Source organism: Amphibalanus amphitrite, unplaced genomic scaffold (assembly GCF_019059575.1).
Source record: "Amphibalanus amphitrite isolate SeventyFive unplaced genomic scaffold, NRLGWU_Aamphi_draft 000565F_arrow, whole genome shotgun sequence".
Lineage (NCBI taxonomy): Eukaryota > Metazoa > Arthropoda > Thecostraca > Balanomorpha > Balanidae > Amphibalanus > Amphibalanus amphitrite.
Genome location: NW_024882059.1, coordinates 268,056 through 286,925, shown reverse-complemented (window position 1 = coordinate 286,925; position 18,870 = coordinate 268,056). Strand labels below are relative to the sequence as shown.

General features: G+C 47.6%; 1 protein-coding gene across 2 annotated transcripts in view; it reads right to left on the bottom strand.

Moving 5' to 3' along the window:
• The window catches only part of LOC122393947 (potassium voltage-gated channel subfamily H member 8-like), a 102,299-nt gene that overhangs the window by 21,371 nt on the left and 62,058 nt on the right, over nucleotides 1-18,870 (bottom strand). For both annotated transcript variants that reach the window (XM_043390435.1, XM_043390434.1), the window contains exons 8-13: nucleotides 18,384-18,544; nucleotides 13,920-14,124; nucleotides 7,069-7,248; nucleotides 3,648-3,766; nucleotides 3,324-3,404; nucleotides 1,765-2,014 (exon numbers count right to left, since the gene is read on the bottom strand). In XM_043390435.1, coding sequence (XP_043246370.1) covers nucleotides 1,765-2,014; nucleotides 3,324-3,404; nucleotides 3,648-3,766; nucleotides 7,069-7,248; nucleotides 13,920-14,124; nucleotides 18,384-18,544 — 996 coding nt within the window. The remainder of the gene's footprint in view (nucleotides 1-1,764; nucleotides 2,015-3,323; nucleotides 3,405-3,647; nucleotides 3,767-7,068; nucleotides 7,249-13,919; nucleotides 14,125-18,383; nucleotides 18,545-18,870) is intronic.

The following is an 18,870-nucleotide window of genomic DNA, read 5'->3' as shown; positions in this document are numbered from 1 at the left end:
AGCCTTAACTTTCCTAAAAGTGACCTATGCTATCGCAAGGGTTTAGGAGAATTTCTCGCAACTCTTCGCCGCGCCGCTGCTGGAAGACAGGTAGTGCCATTACGGGGCACATGTCCTCTCCAGAGGGAACTTGGCTGGCCGTCTAATTTGTTCGGGAAGGAAAGAGAGCGCCGGCGCTCGCCGCGAAGCAGAGCACCTAATGCCCGAGCCGCAGAAAGGCACAGAAAACTTTGCCATATGGGAAAGTTGGTAAAAGTTAGTCTGATGAAAGCTAACGCAGGGACCAACTCGAACAAAGTCTAATCAGCTGAGATAGGAAAAATATAATCCTCGATTAATATTCAATGCAGCATGCCATTTTTTTTTTTTTTGTGGCGAATGCCTTATGCCACAGACAACACAAGAGCTGCAGATGTCATTCTTTATTCGTTGGGAAACATGCTGGAAAGTCATGCACAAAGTGTATTTGTGTGCTTACTATGTAATCCCATATACATATGACTGCACCACTGCACTGTCTACATATGGGACAGACGGATGACTTTAAAATCGATTGTCTATGGAGTTTGAAATCATAATATCTAACCAAGGCCTGATTACAGTTTTTGATATTTTCCCGAATGATCTTATATCGGAATTTCCATCTTAGAGATGACTCAGGTGTCTGCTCAGATCCATTTCCTCTCCACCGAACTTTTCCACCCTAACTGCTCTTAAGAGCCAATATCCGCGCGACAGCTCGCGGGCGGGGGCTGAGAGCGGCCTCTGCCCCTGGGGGCGCCGTGGAGAGGGGGCGGGGGGCGGTGGATCCGGGCAGGGTCAGCTGGGTAAAGGAGCGGCCGGTGGCTCCGCCGGGACCGAGCGTCGCCTGCCCGGCCACAATCTGCCCCCGCGAGGCTGACATGGCTTGCTCGTTACGAGAGCGGGCGCACCGGCGTCGGCGGCCGTCACCGGCACAAGGCGTCATCGATCGGTCCCCGCAGGTCTCCGCACCGCCGCCGGTCCTCACTCGGCGCGCCGCCAGCTAGGTGTGTGTGTTTCTAACAAAAATGTGTGCTCTAGATAAATAATTTCGTTGGTTTTATGGCAACGCATTGGAGCTAATTATTGCTTTACATTTCGATAACATTAGACTTAAATTCAGATTGTGTTAATGACATCAGTTTGGGAGGGGGGTGGAATAATGCTCGATATCTGTAAAAAAAAAATCCAGCGTCCCATCTAACATGAAACATCCACTGTGAAACGGTACAAAGTTAAAGCTCTGGCTTACCCATATCGCTTATATGAACCGTTGAACAATGTCATTGGAGTTGAGCTTTCAATACTCACTAAAATGCACATGGTCAATAATGGCGACACTATGCTACAATATGCATTTGTCTCACCCACACACGGGCATGGGCTGCGTCCGAGAGCCAACCCCTGTAACGCTGTGCGGCGTATGTCGGGGTCATATGGTGTCCATATGTGACTGAGTGGTCACATTAGCCGTGTCAATACCACGGCGATAACATGTCAACGATAATGGCGCACGTTGGCCGCGCCTGCCTCGAGAGCTGATAAGCACTGCCCACGCCGCGCCCACCTACTGCTTCAACTTGATAACTCCTCAGCATATGGTGCCGACATGTCCTTTCACAATGGTAATGCTTTAATTCTAGTGCGGTAGAACTTTACCGTATGCACAATATCCCGTATTCAGATGGCAGCTAAAGTTTCCCACACAGTTTCCACCTTCCTTGTCAAACTCCCCCGCCTCACCTAAGATGGCGACGACCATGTCGGTCTGTACGACCTCCATGCTGCCGTTGCAGAGGTAGTAGATGTAGTGCAGCGCATCTCCGCAGTGCACCAGGTACTCTCCGGGCGCACAGAAGCTGTCCTTGACGTGCAGCGAGAGCAGCTTCTGGCAGCCGGTGGAGGCGGTGACGAAGATGGGCAGCTGCAGCAGCTCCCGGTGAATGTGCATCGACACGTCGCCGCGCAGCTCCTCCGGAAAGTCGTGCAGAATCTGTGGGAGAAAATGAAATGTTGGCGAGCTAGTGAGTGGTTAATATCCGGGGATCCCAGAAATTCAGTATTTTCATTTACTTAACATTTATCGATGCATGGTTGTGGATCTGCTCACGCTTGACCATCAGCCGTCAATCTAAAAATAGGTTTCTCCTGAGCCAATCATCCACTTATGTGTAATTTCCTTCCCTCTGTTTTGAAAGCGAACACGCTATTTGCTATAGCCTTGACCTCATCAAAGCACGGGACTGCACGAGCTGTTCGGTGGATGCGGTCAGCAGCTAACGAACCGGCAGCACGGCCAATGGCGAGCTGCGTCATCGATACAGTCGGCCGAGGAAGGAGAATGGAGAACAGGATGACTTGTGTGTGTGCATTAAGGGAGAAGTTACCAAGCTGCAAGTGCACCTGGTATTTGTTAAATGTGGAAGTGATGAATGGCTTCGTCTGATGAAAAGAGCAGATCCTAATTATGTACAAAGTGCAATATTCAAAGTTCTGCTAGATGGCTCTACTTATTGCCAAACTTCAAAAGTGTTCACGATTAGGAGTTGGTGGAAGTCCACTACTTTTAACAAGACGACCACTTCTTGTTATTGAGAGTGGCGTATTTCGAAATATAAATGTGCGTCTAGGAACGGCAAGGTTTTGTCCAACTATCAAGTACCACATTACTCGAAGTGCTGTACGCTCACAGCGACGAAAATGACGGTTCTATTTTTTGTCTTTATTGATTTTTCTATTATATCACGGGAAATCTATCGACACAAGACACAGCAATGCCATTAATCTGCGTGGGTTATTCGGTTGGTCTGGCTGAGGACAGGATCAGCGGCTTCAAACCGAATAACATTCCAGTAAGCCAGCAAATTGGAAGGTTAATAAGAGAGCCCGGAACAGCACGATAGTAATTGGTAGCTTACAATGACACTAATGCGCTATGTATTTTTAGATGAAATAGTTAAACACGTAGCACGCACTGATTCTGAGTGTGGCTGCGATTGATAGGTATGAACTGTGCATGCGCCATTACTACAAAACTATTTGGGATAAGCTTTACTCACAATTAGGAAATTGGAAGCTTTACCGATAAAACAAGACTATTAACCAGCTTTTCCTGGCAAAAGTGTGAATTACTTCTGTGCTTTCAGGATCAAGGTCGAATTTTGTCCGTCCGTTCACCGGGCGGGCTCGCCGACACATGCTATCCCGCCGGACACTCATGTAATGCGGCACAGCATGCGTCAGGCGGTAACAGACCATCGTGGAGGAGCCCGCCAGCCAGCCCTCTTGGCCCGCCATCTTACCTCGCCCATGTCGATGCCGTGGTTGAGCGACCACATAGTCTGGAAGTAGTCCTGTATCCGCTGCTTGAGCTCCTTTGGAACCTGAGGAAGTAGACATTTGAGGGTCGTAAACACAACAAAAACCGAATATCAGCAAACAGAACAACAAAGAAACCAAACTAAAGGAGTATTTATTCAGTAATAGAAATCTAAGTCAAATGAATAAAACACCACGACAAACTTCATGTGGATATTTAGGTCTTATTTTCCACTGTCATAACATCCTATTATTGCAGCAATCATGCAAATACTGATGCGGCTTTGTGAAATCAAGATTCAACTTACTTGGTAGAGTGTGAGAAAATCATTCAGGTCATTCCACTTGGAGTCATACAATGAGCGTTTAGCATACATTCTTTGTACTATTGCTGTCACATTTCCGAATACTGCTGCGTGCATCAGAGCTGAAATCAGAGAGAATCATCCAAGTCAAGCTTGTGTTCGCATTTCTCACTAACGCCACTCAGCTGTGCTTTTATTTCTTCGGGATGGACATTGGACAGTAGTTTGTCCTCTTAAGCTGTCCTTATTTTCAGCTCATCAAAACTCCAGCATCAAGCGCAGGCTTCCTATTTCCCCGGCTGGGCCGCAGCCCGCGCTATATATGCACACCTTGAACCGTACCCCAGCCGCAGCCGTAGGTAGTCAGCCTATACCTTAGGCGGTGATTGGTCCTGCCGGAGCGGCGCTGCACCTTGAACCGTTGCCGCCCGGCTGCTACCGTAGCCCGCGCTACACCTTGAACCGTTGCCGGTGAGCGCCCTACCTATAGCCCGCGCTACACTTCGAGCGCTGCCGCCCGTCCGCTATTCCGTAGCTCGCGCTATCTCCTTGAACCGTTGTCGCCCGGCGCTACCTATAGCCGGCGCTATCTCCGTGAATCGTTGTCGCCCGGCGCTACCTATAGCCGGCGCTACACACACCTTGAACCGTTGCCGGTGAACGCCCGGTTAGACGGCTGGCCTTATTGATCGGCCGGCCGCCGGTCTCGGCTCGGCAAATCTCCCCCTCCGGGCGACTCTCCGGGCGACTCCCCGTCCCTGATCCGCTCACGGCTGTCGTCACAGCTGTACTCGCTAAGCCCCGACAAGGTAAACAGAGACAGGTCCGCGCTCAGTGGGGGAGCGATTTGCCCGACGCTTCACTCGCCCAGGCGCTGCCCAGCGTCGATGGCTCGCAGAGGAGAAAGGCTCACGATGTAGCCGGTCGGGGCTTTCTTCCGCTAGTTAGTCCCACAGTAGTCTCATCATTTCCCCATAAATATGCCATCATATGCAAGTGAATAAGCCAGCTATAGTTTTCTTAACCCTCGCACGACCAGGCCATTTCTCATAACACGAACGACCAGGGGGGGGGGGGGTTGTTACGACCCCCCCCTGGCGTTTCGAAACGGAAGGTCGTAGAGCTTAGCGGAAAAAACCAACGGATTGCTCTCAACGAGATCTCGCGATTGGTGGTATATTTTTTGGTCCTAGGTCAACATTTGACCTACTTTTGACCGGTCAAAGGTCAAATTTTCGGAAAAATAGACTTTTTTCAACTTTCGGCGGCGATTGCGGCAAAACGGTGGGAGATATCGACTTGAAACCTTCACTATCGTGTTCCTTGATCAATTTTCTATCGTTTGGTATGTATTTCGTTTCCCTAGCTCTAAAAATGGCGCGTTGGGAGCGCCGGAAGTCGGCAAGGTCACAGTCGGCGGCAGAAATTCGAAAAATCAAAATTTAAATTTTTGAAATCTGATTGTATTTTTGGATTTGGGAGGTCCATTTGCTCCCTATAGAAGCTAATATTGCTGCATATTCCCATTGAGGTGACAAGAATTAGCAAAATAGTGGTTCGGGCGCTTTTCAAAAATAGTACCGGACGCTGTTCCTCTTGTGACGTCATATCTCCGTGACCTGACCTGACCCGGTCAAATTTCTTATACCATATGATAGCCAATACTTGCCCCAACATGCATGGGAAGTTTCATCACGATCCATCAACCGATGTCCGTACCACCGGCAGGAAACCTCGGGCGTTGGCACTCAGTTTGTGAAAATCTGGCCGGAGGCTGTACCTCTTATGACGTCATAACTCCGTGACCTGACATGACCCGATCAATTTTTTTCGGCAAAAGATGCGCAAAGGTTGCCCCAGAGGGTATTGAAAATTTCAGCCCGCTACGACAAGCCGTTTAGCGTGCACTTTGAAAAAACCTCAGGGGGGGGGGGTTGATACAACCCCCCCCTAGGCGTTCTAGGGTTAAACTTGCTCTGGATTTTGACACATAAGGCCATAGGCATGATTTATTAGATCCCCGCCCCATAGAATTGGAATGTCTGGCATTAGTAGCATCGCCGACATATTGCATTCCTATTCAGTTTCAGGATATCAGAACCGGAAAACTTAAAACGCTGCCATTATTGGGAGTTTCAGGCTGACAACTCGGCTACGGAATGTGATCAATTTTTAAAGAAGAAACGGAATAATAGGAAACCAAACCAGTGTCGCTTTTATTCGAAAACAGAAGCTCAGAGGACCTAACGTCAAACCCCACCATATCACCCACGGTGCATTTGGACAAAACATTTCTTTCCACCTCTTAGTCAGGAAGCATTATCACTTTCAAGGACACTAATGCACTTTGCATTTCTCGTCGACGAGCCCGACAGCTATCGACCGTCCGCCTGCAGTCGGACTGAAACCACCACCAAATGTGACGGCCGTCAGTCCCACCTGCCGGGCGCTGGACACGTTTCACGCCGGCCCTGGCCCGCGGCGGAGCGGCCCCCGGGGAGCGGCAGCGGCCTGGTTACGCCGCCGTCACCGGAGACAACGCCAGAGCAGCTCCGAGAACGGCCCGACGCCGACATGAATTTTACATCAAAGCCCGACCGGCGCGATGGCGGTGTTCATTATTTCATGGTAATGCAGCTCCGATGGACAGGTCGCAGGTTCGGTGGTGAGTACTGCTGATGTGATACTAGTCAGTAAAAGGTTAGCGCTGCATAACACATCACGGTGCTCTGCTGTGTGACACCGCTGGGGGCGAGAGTGACCTATGTAGGAATTACTGATTCCTGGAGATTTGCCAGAGTGTGGTAGGGGGCGGCGTTCGCCTTTACATGTGGAACTGTAAAGGAACTACTGTGGTTTGAATTTGATGCGATTGGTAATATTCGATATACCATGATGATATTGTCCATCAAACCGACAGACAGAAGTTTTCATAAATTGCATACAAAACGTATGCGCAACAGGAGCAAAGTAATTGTAAAACAACGTCAATCTGACCGTTTAGCTTCTGTTTAGCCGAACAAGCGCTCTGAGTAACGACATTTAACGGCCAGTTAGCAGCTGAGACGGCCAATTATCGCCATCACACTGCGTTAAGCGCTGTCGGCTCTGGTAATTATCACAGAGACCTCACCGGGCTGCTCGGCGCTCAGCGCTTTTAAAGTTTGCCAAAAATTATTATTTTCATATATGCACATGCAAGGATGACTAAGCACCTCGAGAATAAAAAGGATAAAACTAAAATTTCTGGAAATGCTCTTGAACTTTTCACAAAATATCAACATATCAAAGACATTTCTTTCTTTTTTCGATTAAATGTAGTATCATGATACCAATGAAATTACTTTTAACATTCAACACATCTAAAAAGCATAAGTAGTCCTCTGGCACGTTCATCTCGGCCCTTCTCAGTGCGTCATCTCACCTCCGACAAGCATCACGACGACGCTGAAGATTTTCTCCGTGTTGGTGTTGGCACTGACGTTGCCGAAGCCGACGCTGGTCAGGCTGGTGCAGGTGAAGTAGAGAGCCGTGATGTACGACATCTCCGTGGTCACATTGTCCACAGGCAGGTGGAGACGCTCCGCCAGCTGCGGTATCCAGCCTGGCGAGACAGCGACAGCAGGAGAGTCACGAGCTAGAAAGACTCCGATGGTCTCTAAACGGGTATGTCAGGACGGGCCCGTCACCCAACGCGTCTGGGGTACGAGTTTTGATAGAATATAGATAAGAAAATGGGCGGTAACACTAGGAGCATGAGTTGCTTTGGAAATGGGTCGCTACCGGACTTTGGTCAAAGCTAATGAAATCCCATCTCAATGTACGAACATTCATTTCGAATACTGATGCGCCGCTCTTCGGATTTACAGCATGAGACCAGAATCTCTTATGACCGTATGTACCTACTGTGAATAAGAATTCAGCGTGATGCTTTGTACTCCCTTTATACTAGTAAGTGCTTGACAGCCTTAGCATTGCCAAGCTCAGAAGTTCTTATGTAATTTTAATGGCTTGTTGCTGGTTGATGTTATAGCTGCAGACAAATTGGTATTCGTCGCCAGAAGAAATGTTTCTAAAAGTGTGCCAGAAAATTGCCCAGTCCGCAGTACCGCTAGCTAAACGAATATCGCAATATTTACAAGGAAGCGTAAACAGATACCACATATTTATTTATCTTTTGCCCAGTAATGCTTAGCCTTTTTAAGGAAATAAAGAAAGGAATTATTTCACAAAACCAAATTCCATTCACTTTCGATAACGTTGTTGTCAATCAAGCGCAGCCTCATTTCGTTTCCTGTTCATCCATTGGCCTTCACAGAACCCAGCTTCAATCAATACGTCCATGGTCCAGATTGCTGATGACCCTGAACTTTTCGAATTTTATCTCTAATCGATCTCGCTGTCCCCGCCCGCTGGCGGCGATAAAATGTCGTCATAAACCCCGCAGCATGCATATATGCAATATGCACCATTAATGCACGCAATATGCCCATTGCCCACAACATAGTGGAGGCACGGCTGGTGTTATTTGGCGTTGTTTACCACCGCTGCGCGAATCATAGCGCCAGGCAGGCCGGAACGGACGATCAAATGTCATTCAGCTGATGACCTGAGCAGTCCATATGAGCATGCTCCGCGCGTGTGCGTAATTCCCAACAATCCTCCTTTGTGGGCGGCTCGTTCTGTGAGTCAGTCGGAAGCAGAGGCGAATTGAGGCAGTCCCTGGCACTAGCAGAGGGAGCTCATCGTAGCGAGAACGGAGGCATATCAAGACTCTCCATGACGAGAGCGAAACAAATTAACAAACAAATCTACATGATTAGAGGCAAATTTTGACTCATCGTGTCCGAAGCGGAGACATGTCGAAGCTTCAGTGGCGTACTTTGAGACAAACCATCGCAATACCTGAGACAAATCGAGACCGTCAGCTTGGCGACCGTCAGAGGCACAGCGACCCACCCCGTAGGACTCCAATAAGTTGGCAATGCGAGGCGTCTGTCAATATCTGAACCGAGCCAGTCTCGCTAATTACAGACAGCTAAGCGACGAACCGCGTTCTGTATCCGCATCGTGACAGAAAATGTCGCGGGAGCTTCTGAGATCGGAGTTTCATCCTGCAGAGGATGAAATCCTGTCGGATTTCGATTTGTTCTTGTTTGAAGGTTGCCGGGCAGAACGGACTCTCAAAGATAAACGTTCAAAGGTACAGCGAATGATTGTTGTGACAGCCTTTGCTTGCTTCAGCCGACTGATTCAGTAGAATTATTGACTGATGAGATACTAGATGAAGATTTGAATACCGGTATTGATTGAGAGACTAACAGGAAAGGCAGGTGTTTTCACTTTTCTCTGATGCGTTATGGGTAACATTGCACGCTGCTTCATGCTGAAAAAGTAGTTTGCATGCAAATCATGATCTCATTTCTAGATTGTGTTTGTTTGTTAAGCATCTATGGTAGCTTTCTACATTACATTCTGGATGTTTTCCATTTCTCATTACCACTCAAACCAGCCTGCGCAATCGGCCGAAACTACCTATGTGCTATATGTGCCCTCATTTTGTCGCGGTCCACGTGACCACCGGGCCAAATGGGGCTAGAGCTCGCGTTATCGCTCGAGCGGCACCTGAAGTTTACCACGGTCGATTTACTCTCTGCTCAGGCCGTGAAAATGACCTCTGCTGAAAAGCGTCGCCCACCAGTGGTGTCTGAACTAATGGGAAAAGTTGTGTGAGGCCGGCCATGGGCTGTCCCCATGAGTCTCGATGACCTACGGTCGGCGCAGTGGAAAACGGTGTGGGACTGTGCTTTGCTGCTGGAGACAGCGGCAGCGAAACGGCCACCTCAGTAGTTTTAGATGAGGTTCGGGATAGGCACGGGAGCTCTGCAGGGTGTCTTGAGAATCCGTTGTCATTGCCATTACACGTGCAGTGCTGTCTCATGAATGAAAAGACGTGATGGGAGAGTGAATAAATGTGAAATGGCACACGGTTAGAAGGCGGGACTTTCTTAGCCCATCAGACCATCAGCTCTGTTCTTTCCAACCTCACACATACCCGGGGAAGTCGTTTATCAAAGGAATGTCCTTATTGCCTCGAGTTTACTCGTAGAGCCGTGACCGTCACAACATGTGGAAATGACATCTCTTTCGTCAGGGCATCACCCAACAAAGCTGGAACCATATCACAAATATGAGAACAGTAAAAACGATACAATGCACATATTATTTTTCTATAAAAAAGTTGCGTTCCAACTCCCGACTGCTGCCGGTTCAGTAATTTCATCACAAGCTTTTAACACGCGCACTGCAGCGGGTCTGAGCCGAACACGAACTGCAGGGGGGGGGGGGGGGGTTGAAAACAACCCCTCTGAGATCTCGAAAACGGCGCAACGTAGCGACAAGCGGTAGACGGCGTTGGATAGGTTGAGATGTGATCTACAAGAAATACTAAGATCATTTTTGGGTCAGGTCAAAAACGAGGTCACCAGAGGTCACCGAAGACAAAATGTTACGATTTTCACAACAGGAATTTCGCGGTAGTTTTTCTTGAATAACTTGTCTTGCACACAAGACAGAGGATCGATTCGAACGCCATCGTTCTTAGCTCGTCAAGGCGCATCGAATGATATATAATATGACCTCGAAAGGTCAAGTTGAAAATTTGACCTCAGGTCAAGGTCATGACCTGACCGAAATAGGTCATGTTGCATATCATTCGATCCGCATTGACGAGAAAAACACGATAAACGTCGAACGGAGTCTCTATCTCTATTCAATCTCAAGTTATTGAAGAAAAACCGCTGGTGACCTCAGGTGACCTAAGATGACCTGGAGATCACCTTCCAAAGGTCATAAGTGATATGTTTCGGTGAAATCACCAACAGGGACCTGTAATACTATGATCCTGAGCGTATTGAAGTCATAGGATGGCATTCAGAGTAAGTTGAAATTTCTCCCATTGACTTATAATGGGCCGGTCGCAAAAATGACCTGACCTTAGGTCATCGATATAAAAATTCCGAGATATACAAGTTGTAGCTCGTGATGACTTTACTATTGCCTGTGGGTTTCAAGATCATATATCAACAACTGTGGGCTTGGTGGGATTGCAAACTTCGAAATTTACGTTTCGAGGTAGGGTCACTTGACCTGACCTGGTGACCTGACCATAGGTCACCTGGGGTCAAAATTTTTACTCAGGGTGTGCAAAAATTGGGAGAATAGGTATGCAAAATTTGGCGGCGCTACGCGCCGCCGTTTTCTCGCGATTTGCGAAAAACCACAGAGGGGGGGGGGGTTGAAAACAACCCCCCCTGCAGTGCGCGTGTTAACTCTTTTATTGGAGTGGCCCGAAATTAACTCAACATCACCCTGGTGTTCGAACAACGGTGTATCATGACATCGCCATCGGCGTCGATGACGCAGTATCATTTGATGACGCCGATGACAAAACTACCACCATGGTGTTTAATCGAGCGCGAGCTGAGTCTGGATCGTCTCAGAGGCAAACGGACAAAAGTTACCGCCCGGTTGAGTTCTCACGGATCTCTCAGAGCGTTCTCACGACTCTTCTCTGAGGCGATCGATCGTCGCTGAAAGCCCGGGAGACACAGATACCAAGGATTTCAGGAGGAACTGAGACACGGTCGCCAGATGACGACTGATAAAAAAGAAAGAAAGAAAAACGTCGAAAGGTGATGCGAAAAAAGGGGTGCAGGGTTCACCTAATGAGTGCTTTGTTAGCTATGTGAATCATGACATCGAAGTGTAACTAAGTGGTGTAAGTAGTGGCATCGGTAACTTTAACCAACACAAGATAGAGGCATCAGACAAAAATATTCGCATCAGCCATCAAGTACCGCGTCAGACCTCAATTGAAACGTCATACTAACGACGCTGTCAGCGTCCGGCCGTCAATAATTCTGTATGATTATTTTAGAAAAGTTACGAGAGACTGGAAGATGACCATCAACGTTATTACTGATGGCGAACTAAAAACGAACCGAGATAACTTAAGGCCGCCCCACACTGGACCTCGCATGCGGGTTGCGAGTTTGCGGGTTTTGAGTTTGCGGACATAATACTAATTCATAGAGTGATTAGACCTTTCCCTCATGGTAACTTCATGATTGCAGTGAAGCCGGCACACCTTCAGAAAATTACATATTGTCGCAATACCAGCGTAACGAACTAAAATTCGACTCCAACGAAAAACCCGCAAACCTCGCAGAACTCGCAGACCTCGCAGCGAGGAAAATCGAAAGTTGACTCAAAATCAACTTTTGGAATGCGATGCAAGGTGGCTCGCAAGCTAAGAACATGCAGACTCGCTTGTTAAACCCGCGCCGTGCTGGGGGGGGGGCGTTTTTACGCCCCCCCCTCAGGTTTTTCGCGAATATCTCAAAAACGGCGGCGCGCAGCGCCGCCGTTTTTGGTACACGTGTTCCTACATCATTTCCGCACATGTTGTGAAAATTTCAGACCTAGGCCGTTCAAGGTCAGGTCACCAGGTCACGTCAAGTGACCTTACCTCAGAAAAAGTTCAAAGGCTCGCTATAGCTACACCGACTGAACGATCACTTTGAAACTTTCAGCGATTGATATGAGTAACAGTATGTATAAAATGTATATCTCGGATTTTTGATATCTGTGACCTAAGGTCAGGTCAATTTTGCGACCTCTCCATTATAAGTCAATGGGAGAAAATTGAAATGCGCCTCTTTTGGACGAATATCGTTCAAAACGCTCTCAAACATCGGTTCATAGGTAAACATGACACACTGAATAGGAAAAATGCACCTGTGACCCCTCTGTGTGCCCCTGAGGTCATCTCAGGTCATGAACGGTCGCCAGCAGTTTTTTGGCTATAACTTTTGATAGAGACGTGCTAGAGCGGTGAAAACACGTCAGATGTGTTCAGCTCGACGATACGGATCGACTGATATGCAACATGACCCTTTTCGGTCAGGTCATGACCTTGACCTGAGGTCAAATTTTCAAAATGACCTTTCAAGCTCAACGAATAGTTCATTCGACGCGTCTCGACGAGAGGAACACGATGCTGGCAAAAGTAATGTCATGGCGCTTATGAGTCAAAAGTTATTGACGAAAAAACGTTTTTCGTAAAAACGGCTATTTTTTTAGTTTTTGCCCTCTGGAGGCTAAACCGTTGACCTGAGGTCAAATCTGAGAACATTACTCAGAAAGGTCTGTAAAAGGGCTATCGAATGCGCTTTTCCGCGGCGCTGTAGCTCTATCGGTTCCCGAGATAGCCGTTGGCAGTTTCCAAAATGTTGAAATAGTCAACATTTTACCTTTGGTGACCTCTGGTGACCTGACCTTTGACCTGACCCAAAAAATGACCGAAGTGTTTTCGTCCTTATTTTTGACGCTCTTTCGATTGCCGCTTACCGCGTGTCGCTACGTGGCCCAGGAGCCGAGTTAGACGGGGGGGCGTGAAAACGCCCCCCCCCCCCAGCACTCGGCGGAAAGTTCAGGCCACCAGCACGGCGCGGGTAAATGGTAGTGTGGGTCACTCAGCATAGATTGTATTATTTAATTTTGAAGAAACCCGAAAACCCAAAAACCCGCAACCCGCATGCGAGTTCCAGTGTGGGGCGGCCTTTAGGCAAACTGTTTTTATCACATTAGTTCTCATGCAATCGAATAAAGGAAGAGAAGGGATTTGCACAAACTTATCCGATGAACGGAGAAAAAACAACGATGCAAAAAGAAAAGAAAAAATGAAATGCTACGAGACTGAACGGTGAGAAGGATAAGCATGACTTAACGAGTGGTACTGAATGGACGCACTTTTGTTGTGATGGTCACCCGGATGGCCAGAGTTATTCGGGTCTGGTTCAGTGCCAGTGGCAGTGGCACTCAGATCAGGGTCCAGTTAATTGTCAGTGTCATGTGGGTCGGTGTCAGTGTCACCAAGGGTAGGCTCAGTGTCAGTGTCAGTGTCACCGAGTTAAGGTTCAGTGTCAGTGTCAACAAGGCTAGGCCCAATGTCAGGTTCAGTGTCAGTGTCAGTGTCAGTGTCAGTGTCAGTGTCAGTGTCAGCCGACTCACCGATGTCCCAGTCGGCCATTTGGTCAGTGTCAGGGTCTAAAAGGTTAGGCTCAGTGTCAGTGTCAGTGTCACCGAGTTTACGTTCAGTGTCAGTGTCAGTGTCAGTGTCAGTGTCACCGAGGTTAGGTTCAGTGTCAGTGTCAGTGTCAGTGTCAGTGTCAGTGTCAGTGTCAGTGTCGGTGTCGGTATCTCTCGACTCACCGATGTCCCAGTCGGCTGGGTGCTGCTGTCGCTCCCTGTCTGCCAGCACGTACCACACACAGGCCAGCCAGTGTGCCGCCAGCGAGAACAGCACAAGCAGCAGCGTCAGGATCATGCTGCTGTACTGCGTGTACCGGTCGATCTTCTGCAGCAGTCGCACCAGCCGCAGCAGCCGCGTCAGCTTCAGAAGGTGGATCGGCGTCTCCTGAGGCCCAGAGGTCAGTCAGAGGGGGTGGAGGGGGGTCTCCCACCGCCCAGGGTGGGTGGGTGAGACTGAGGGGACAAGCGTGGACGTTGAGGTGACCCATCAACCCGGTTTTTGGCCCTGTCATATCGACAGATTAGTGTTTAGCTGGCTCAGTGCCCCAATGCTTTCAAATTCTCTTGGACTTCCAACCGTTTCTCTCCAGCGCCAGACCTTTCAGGCCAATCGGACAAAATTAGACAAATCTATAGATTTTGCGGTGTTGTCCGTAGCTGCATCGCAAGAATTTTCATTATTAGACGGCTATGTAAGCCATTGGATGTGTGTTATTATAACGTCCCAGCCTCCAGCATTGCTCCTCTATATAGATAAGTTAGAGAAGTGCATGGTAATGAACTTACCGTAGCATTTAATTTGATGCCAAGTTAGATCGAGTTACCGAGTTTTGGCCCTACGGGAACCGCATGGCTAGCCTCTCAGACCCTCTACAGCCGTATCGACAATTGCCAAGGGCACGTAATCATGGAACAAACTACTCCGGATGTGAAGTCCCAGAAGAGTTTCAGTCCTAGTCAAAATGTCGGTACCGTGACAGCTATGGCTCTTTAGTCGGTAACTACCCGGTATCTACTCTTAGTTTGGATAGTCCGAGACATGAACTTCCCTATCCCCTTCCAGTTCCAGCTGATCAATATCGCACACAAAGGAGCCAGGTGACACTCCGGTCGGCTGGCGCACCGCACCTGAGTGTGATTTGTGCTCCCCGAGGAGGCAAATATTTCCCGTCAGTGGCGAGACTTCATTCCGGCGAGTGGCACCGGTCATTCGGCGTTACCCCTGGGCATTCTCGGAGCCGAGCGGAATTAGAAAATGCAGCCAACTCTTGGCGTCACTGAGGAAATGATGCGGGATTTCATCCGGACTTCCGGGCTCCGAGTACTGAGCCAGTCACATTAAAAGCGCGCGTACCCAAATGCTCCTGACCCTGATAATTTAATATTTATGGGCAAGCTCATTCAATTTCAAAGTTCTTGTCAACCTTAGGTACAACTGGTGCTTACTTTATTCCGTAATCCCTTTTTTCATTGTTACATTTACATTACAAATCTACACCTAGTCTACAGTATGACCTCTTCAACATCCATGTTTATGCGCCTGTTTTTATACCCATGTTTCGTTTAGGGGAAATGGACTGTTGCGGCGGCGGTGCCATGTCCCCGCTGCGGGGAGACCCTGACCCGGGCTGGCACGGCAATCACCATTGAGTGGCCGACGTGGCTCCGCGCTCCCACTGCCAGATTGACTTCAGTAATCAAGTTGGCGACGAACGAGCCAACTCGGATGGCACCCATATCGAGCCGCCGGATGACGGCTTTCGAATTGCCCCTAATTGGTAATCAGGCTACAGCCTAAAGCGAAAGGCTAATTTGGACGGACAATAAATCGTGGCCAATCACATTTAAAGCAGTCACAGCTGGATTTATTAGGTCAGCCAGGCAGGGTCATAGTTTGACCTCCGAGTAATATCTAATGATTAATAAATGAATGAATTCAAATTGCTAGCTTTAACTATTTCTATCCACCTAGGAACAAGCAGCACACGCTGAGTTTGATTCTCAGAAAGACGATACGGTACTTACAAAACGCAACAGAACAAAAGCTGCTATCACAAAACTGGGTGCCTTCATTTTGGAACAGTATGGACTGTGGCATGTTTCATGCATTAGTTGAATTGCATAAGCCATGCGCCATTTCCATAAGCGAACGCAATACTTTACCGTCTTGATGAGGCACCATTAAGTAAGCACTAAGCAACGTCTCATTCTACTTAGTTCTTTCATTTTGAAATGCATTTTCAAAAGGACTTTGTAGCACAAGGTGCTCTTCACCGAAATATACAACGCAAAATTATCTTGCTTTTCAAGTTTCGAAATACTTTTTATAAACGGATGAAACCTTCATTATCCTCTACATTAACAATGCGTCGAATGTATTGGACAACAGGCATTGAAAATTGATACTACTGCATTCCTTAAGAAGCATTTAACTGTTTGCCTCCATTAAATGTCGTCTAAATGAAAAAATAGTTATTCCTACTATGATATGGACCTTCTCACTTTTGTCCTTATTTGATAGGTGATGAAATATGCATCCACGTCCTATATGACTGATAAAAACTAGGCATGCATGACTCGCGCTCTAACATGCAGGAAGGCCGCAAATAGCCAGCCACAATGCGTTCGGTGCAGAGCTGCATCACATGAACTTATGTTCTTAACCCTCGCCGGATCCATTGGTTTTCTACTTACGCGCCGGCCGAGAGGGGGGGGGGGTACAACCCCCTCCCTCGCCGTTTCGCCCCTGGTGGAGCTAGCGTGCCGTGGTTCCGTTTTTGGTGAATAATTTCGCAAAAAAAACCGGCCGCAGAGCCGCGATTTTGGCAGCATCGTGCTCGTCGCCTTGCTCAGGTGCGTCGAATGATGTACTTTTTATTTGGGTGAGGTCAACTTAGGGTGCTGACCTCAGGTCACGGTCAGGTCAGCACTCCCAGGTCACGAAATTGGTCAAAGTAGGCCATGTTGCATATCATTCGATTTGGCAGGTCTTCCTGAGTCCATTGCTGGCTTGTCCGACTCGCTAGCTCAATTTGATCAAGAGTTATTGACGAAAAACTAATATGACCCTAATCACGTCATAAATGACGTCGCGCAAGGTCAACATTGCAAAAGTGACCCATGTAACCTTGCAAGGAGTGCACCAATTCACGATTTTGTGTGCTTGAGATAGTTAGAGATTGTTCCCGGCGCCAGAATAGCAGTTTTCGTTTTTTCCCATTGACGTATAGGTAATGGTGATGTCACGAAAATGACTTGACCTCATATGACCTTTAGGAAAAATCCGAGAGATAAAAGTTGTGGAACTCGTAATGGATATTAGATCCTGCAAATTTCATTTCCCTGTGAAAGCTCCTCTGGCAGTGAGGGCGTTGCGAAGTTGCGACACCTGAAGACCGTGCAGAAGCTCACTTATGACATCAGGTCAGTGACCTGACCTGACCCGAAAATGCGGTTGATGTCAAAAGATCCGGCTTGAATAATTGGTCAGGTATGCCAAGTTTCAGCTCTCTCTCGCCAGCGTGTTCGGAGCTATCGCGAAAAAAAACCTAGGGAGGGGGGCGGCACCCCCTCGGCCGGCGAGGGTTTTAGTTTAGTGCATTTCTTCAGTTCAGTTAAATCGTTATTCTAGTTGATAAAAGTAATCGCCAGTGATATATCTCATGAGTCAGTTTCTGTGATCACCTAAACAATTAAACCAGAAAGCGTGGATAATTTAAAAACATACTGACGAAAAACAGTAGGGCGATTGGAAATTTCTCGTTCATGTTAAACTTCATTTGTTATCAGCGATATTGAAAATGAAAGTATTTTCCCACTCTGTGATACAAAACACATTGGTATCACTCTTTCTAAACAACGTTTTTCGTTAATTGAACTGATGCAGCTCTGGTGAAACGCTCCAAAATTATAATTATTTTTGTTCGTCACTCTCAATGGTCACACCGTGCGTAAAGTACCTTGCCTTTCATGTTAAGAGCGCGCCATAGCTGAAAGAGGGAACACATATCATGCAGATGAATAAATAGGACTAGGCCACACCACCACAACACTGAAGCACAGCACGGGAGCCCAATTAGGATCAAAACTACAGCGAAGGGTGCTTGGCGTGCCTTCTAACAAATGTCACGGTATAAATTTCAACGTTGAAAGTTCGTTTTATAATAGCGATCAATTTTCCGTTTAAAAACTGATTAGACTTGAGCAGGTTCGTAACATTCCTTTATAACAGGCAAATCACAGCTATATTATATGTAAAGATGAAGCATCAAACTTGGCAGTATCATCCTCGTGTATAGGCTTGCGCCGTAAATGCGATGAGCCATACACGGTCCAACGTCTTTCGGTCGTACCCGCAGAAATCTTAGAAGAGAGCGTAAAAATGCCCCACCACGTAGGTACAATGCTTTGAACAATTTTCACCATGTCGTCTGTGTAGCGCGTACTTGTCATTCAAATAAAATGTGATAAATATCACAAACCACGTCAGTTATCGCTATGTAAATTTTGCCGTTTATAAATTTTCCAGAAGAGTGACACTAGCACAGTGGATGAGATCTAATAGATTCCCACAGAACGCAGGTGCTACGACAGACCCTTGAACAGCCCCTGTTCGCTGACAGACGGCCAGTGCCTCCTTCTCACCGAGCTGTAGACGTCGGCTGCGAACAGCAGGTCGAACGGCAGTGCCGCCAGCAGGTCCACGATGAACCAGCCCTTCAGGTAGTTGGTGGCGATGTAGCGCGGGTTGGACACCACCTCGCCCTTCTTGTTCACGTATGTGGTGCGAAAGTTGAGGATGATATCTAAGAAACGAAACACAGCGAGAGGTGAGAAACCCGGAAAGGGCTTGTGATTTTTGTCTTACACAGCTCGGCATCTTTTTTCATCTGACATCCAAGGATATATACAAAATGTATTTCCTTTTGGGAGAGAATGTCAATAAGCTGAAAGCATGAATTCCCATAATATGCGTCATTATATGACACAAAGTCACAATAACAGATTTTATTAAACACCCAGCGAACTGATATTTAAATGCTGCTGGCCGTTGGCATGCAACAATCTTTATCTTGGTCTAAGTCACGTTCAGGTATGAATGCTGGATCATAAACTACTATCTATGGCTGAA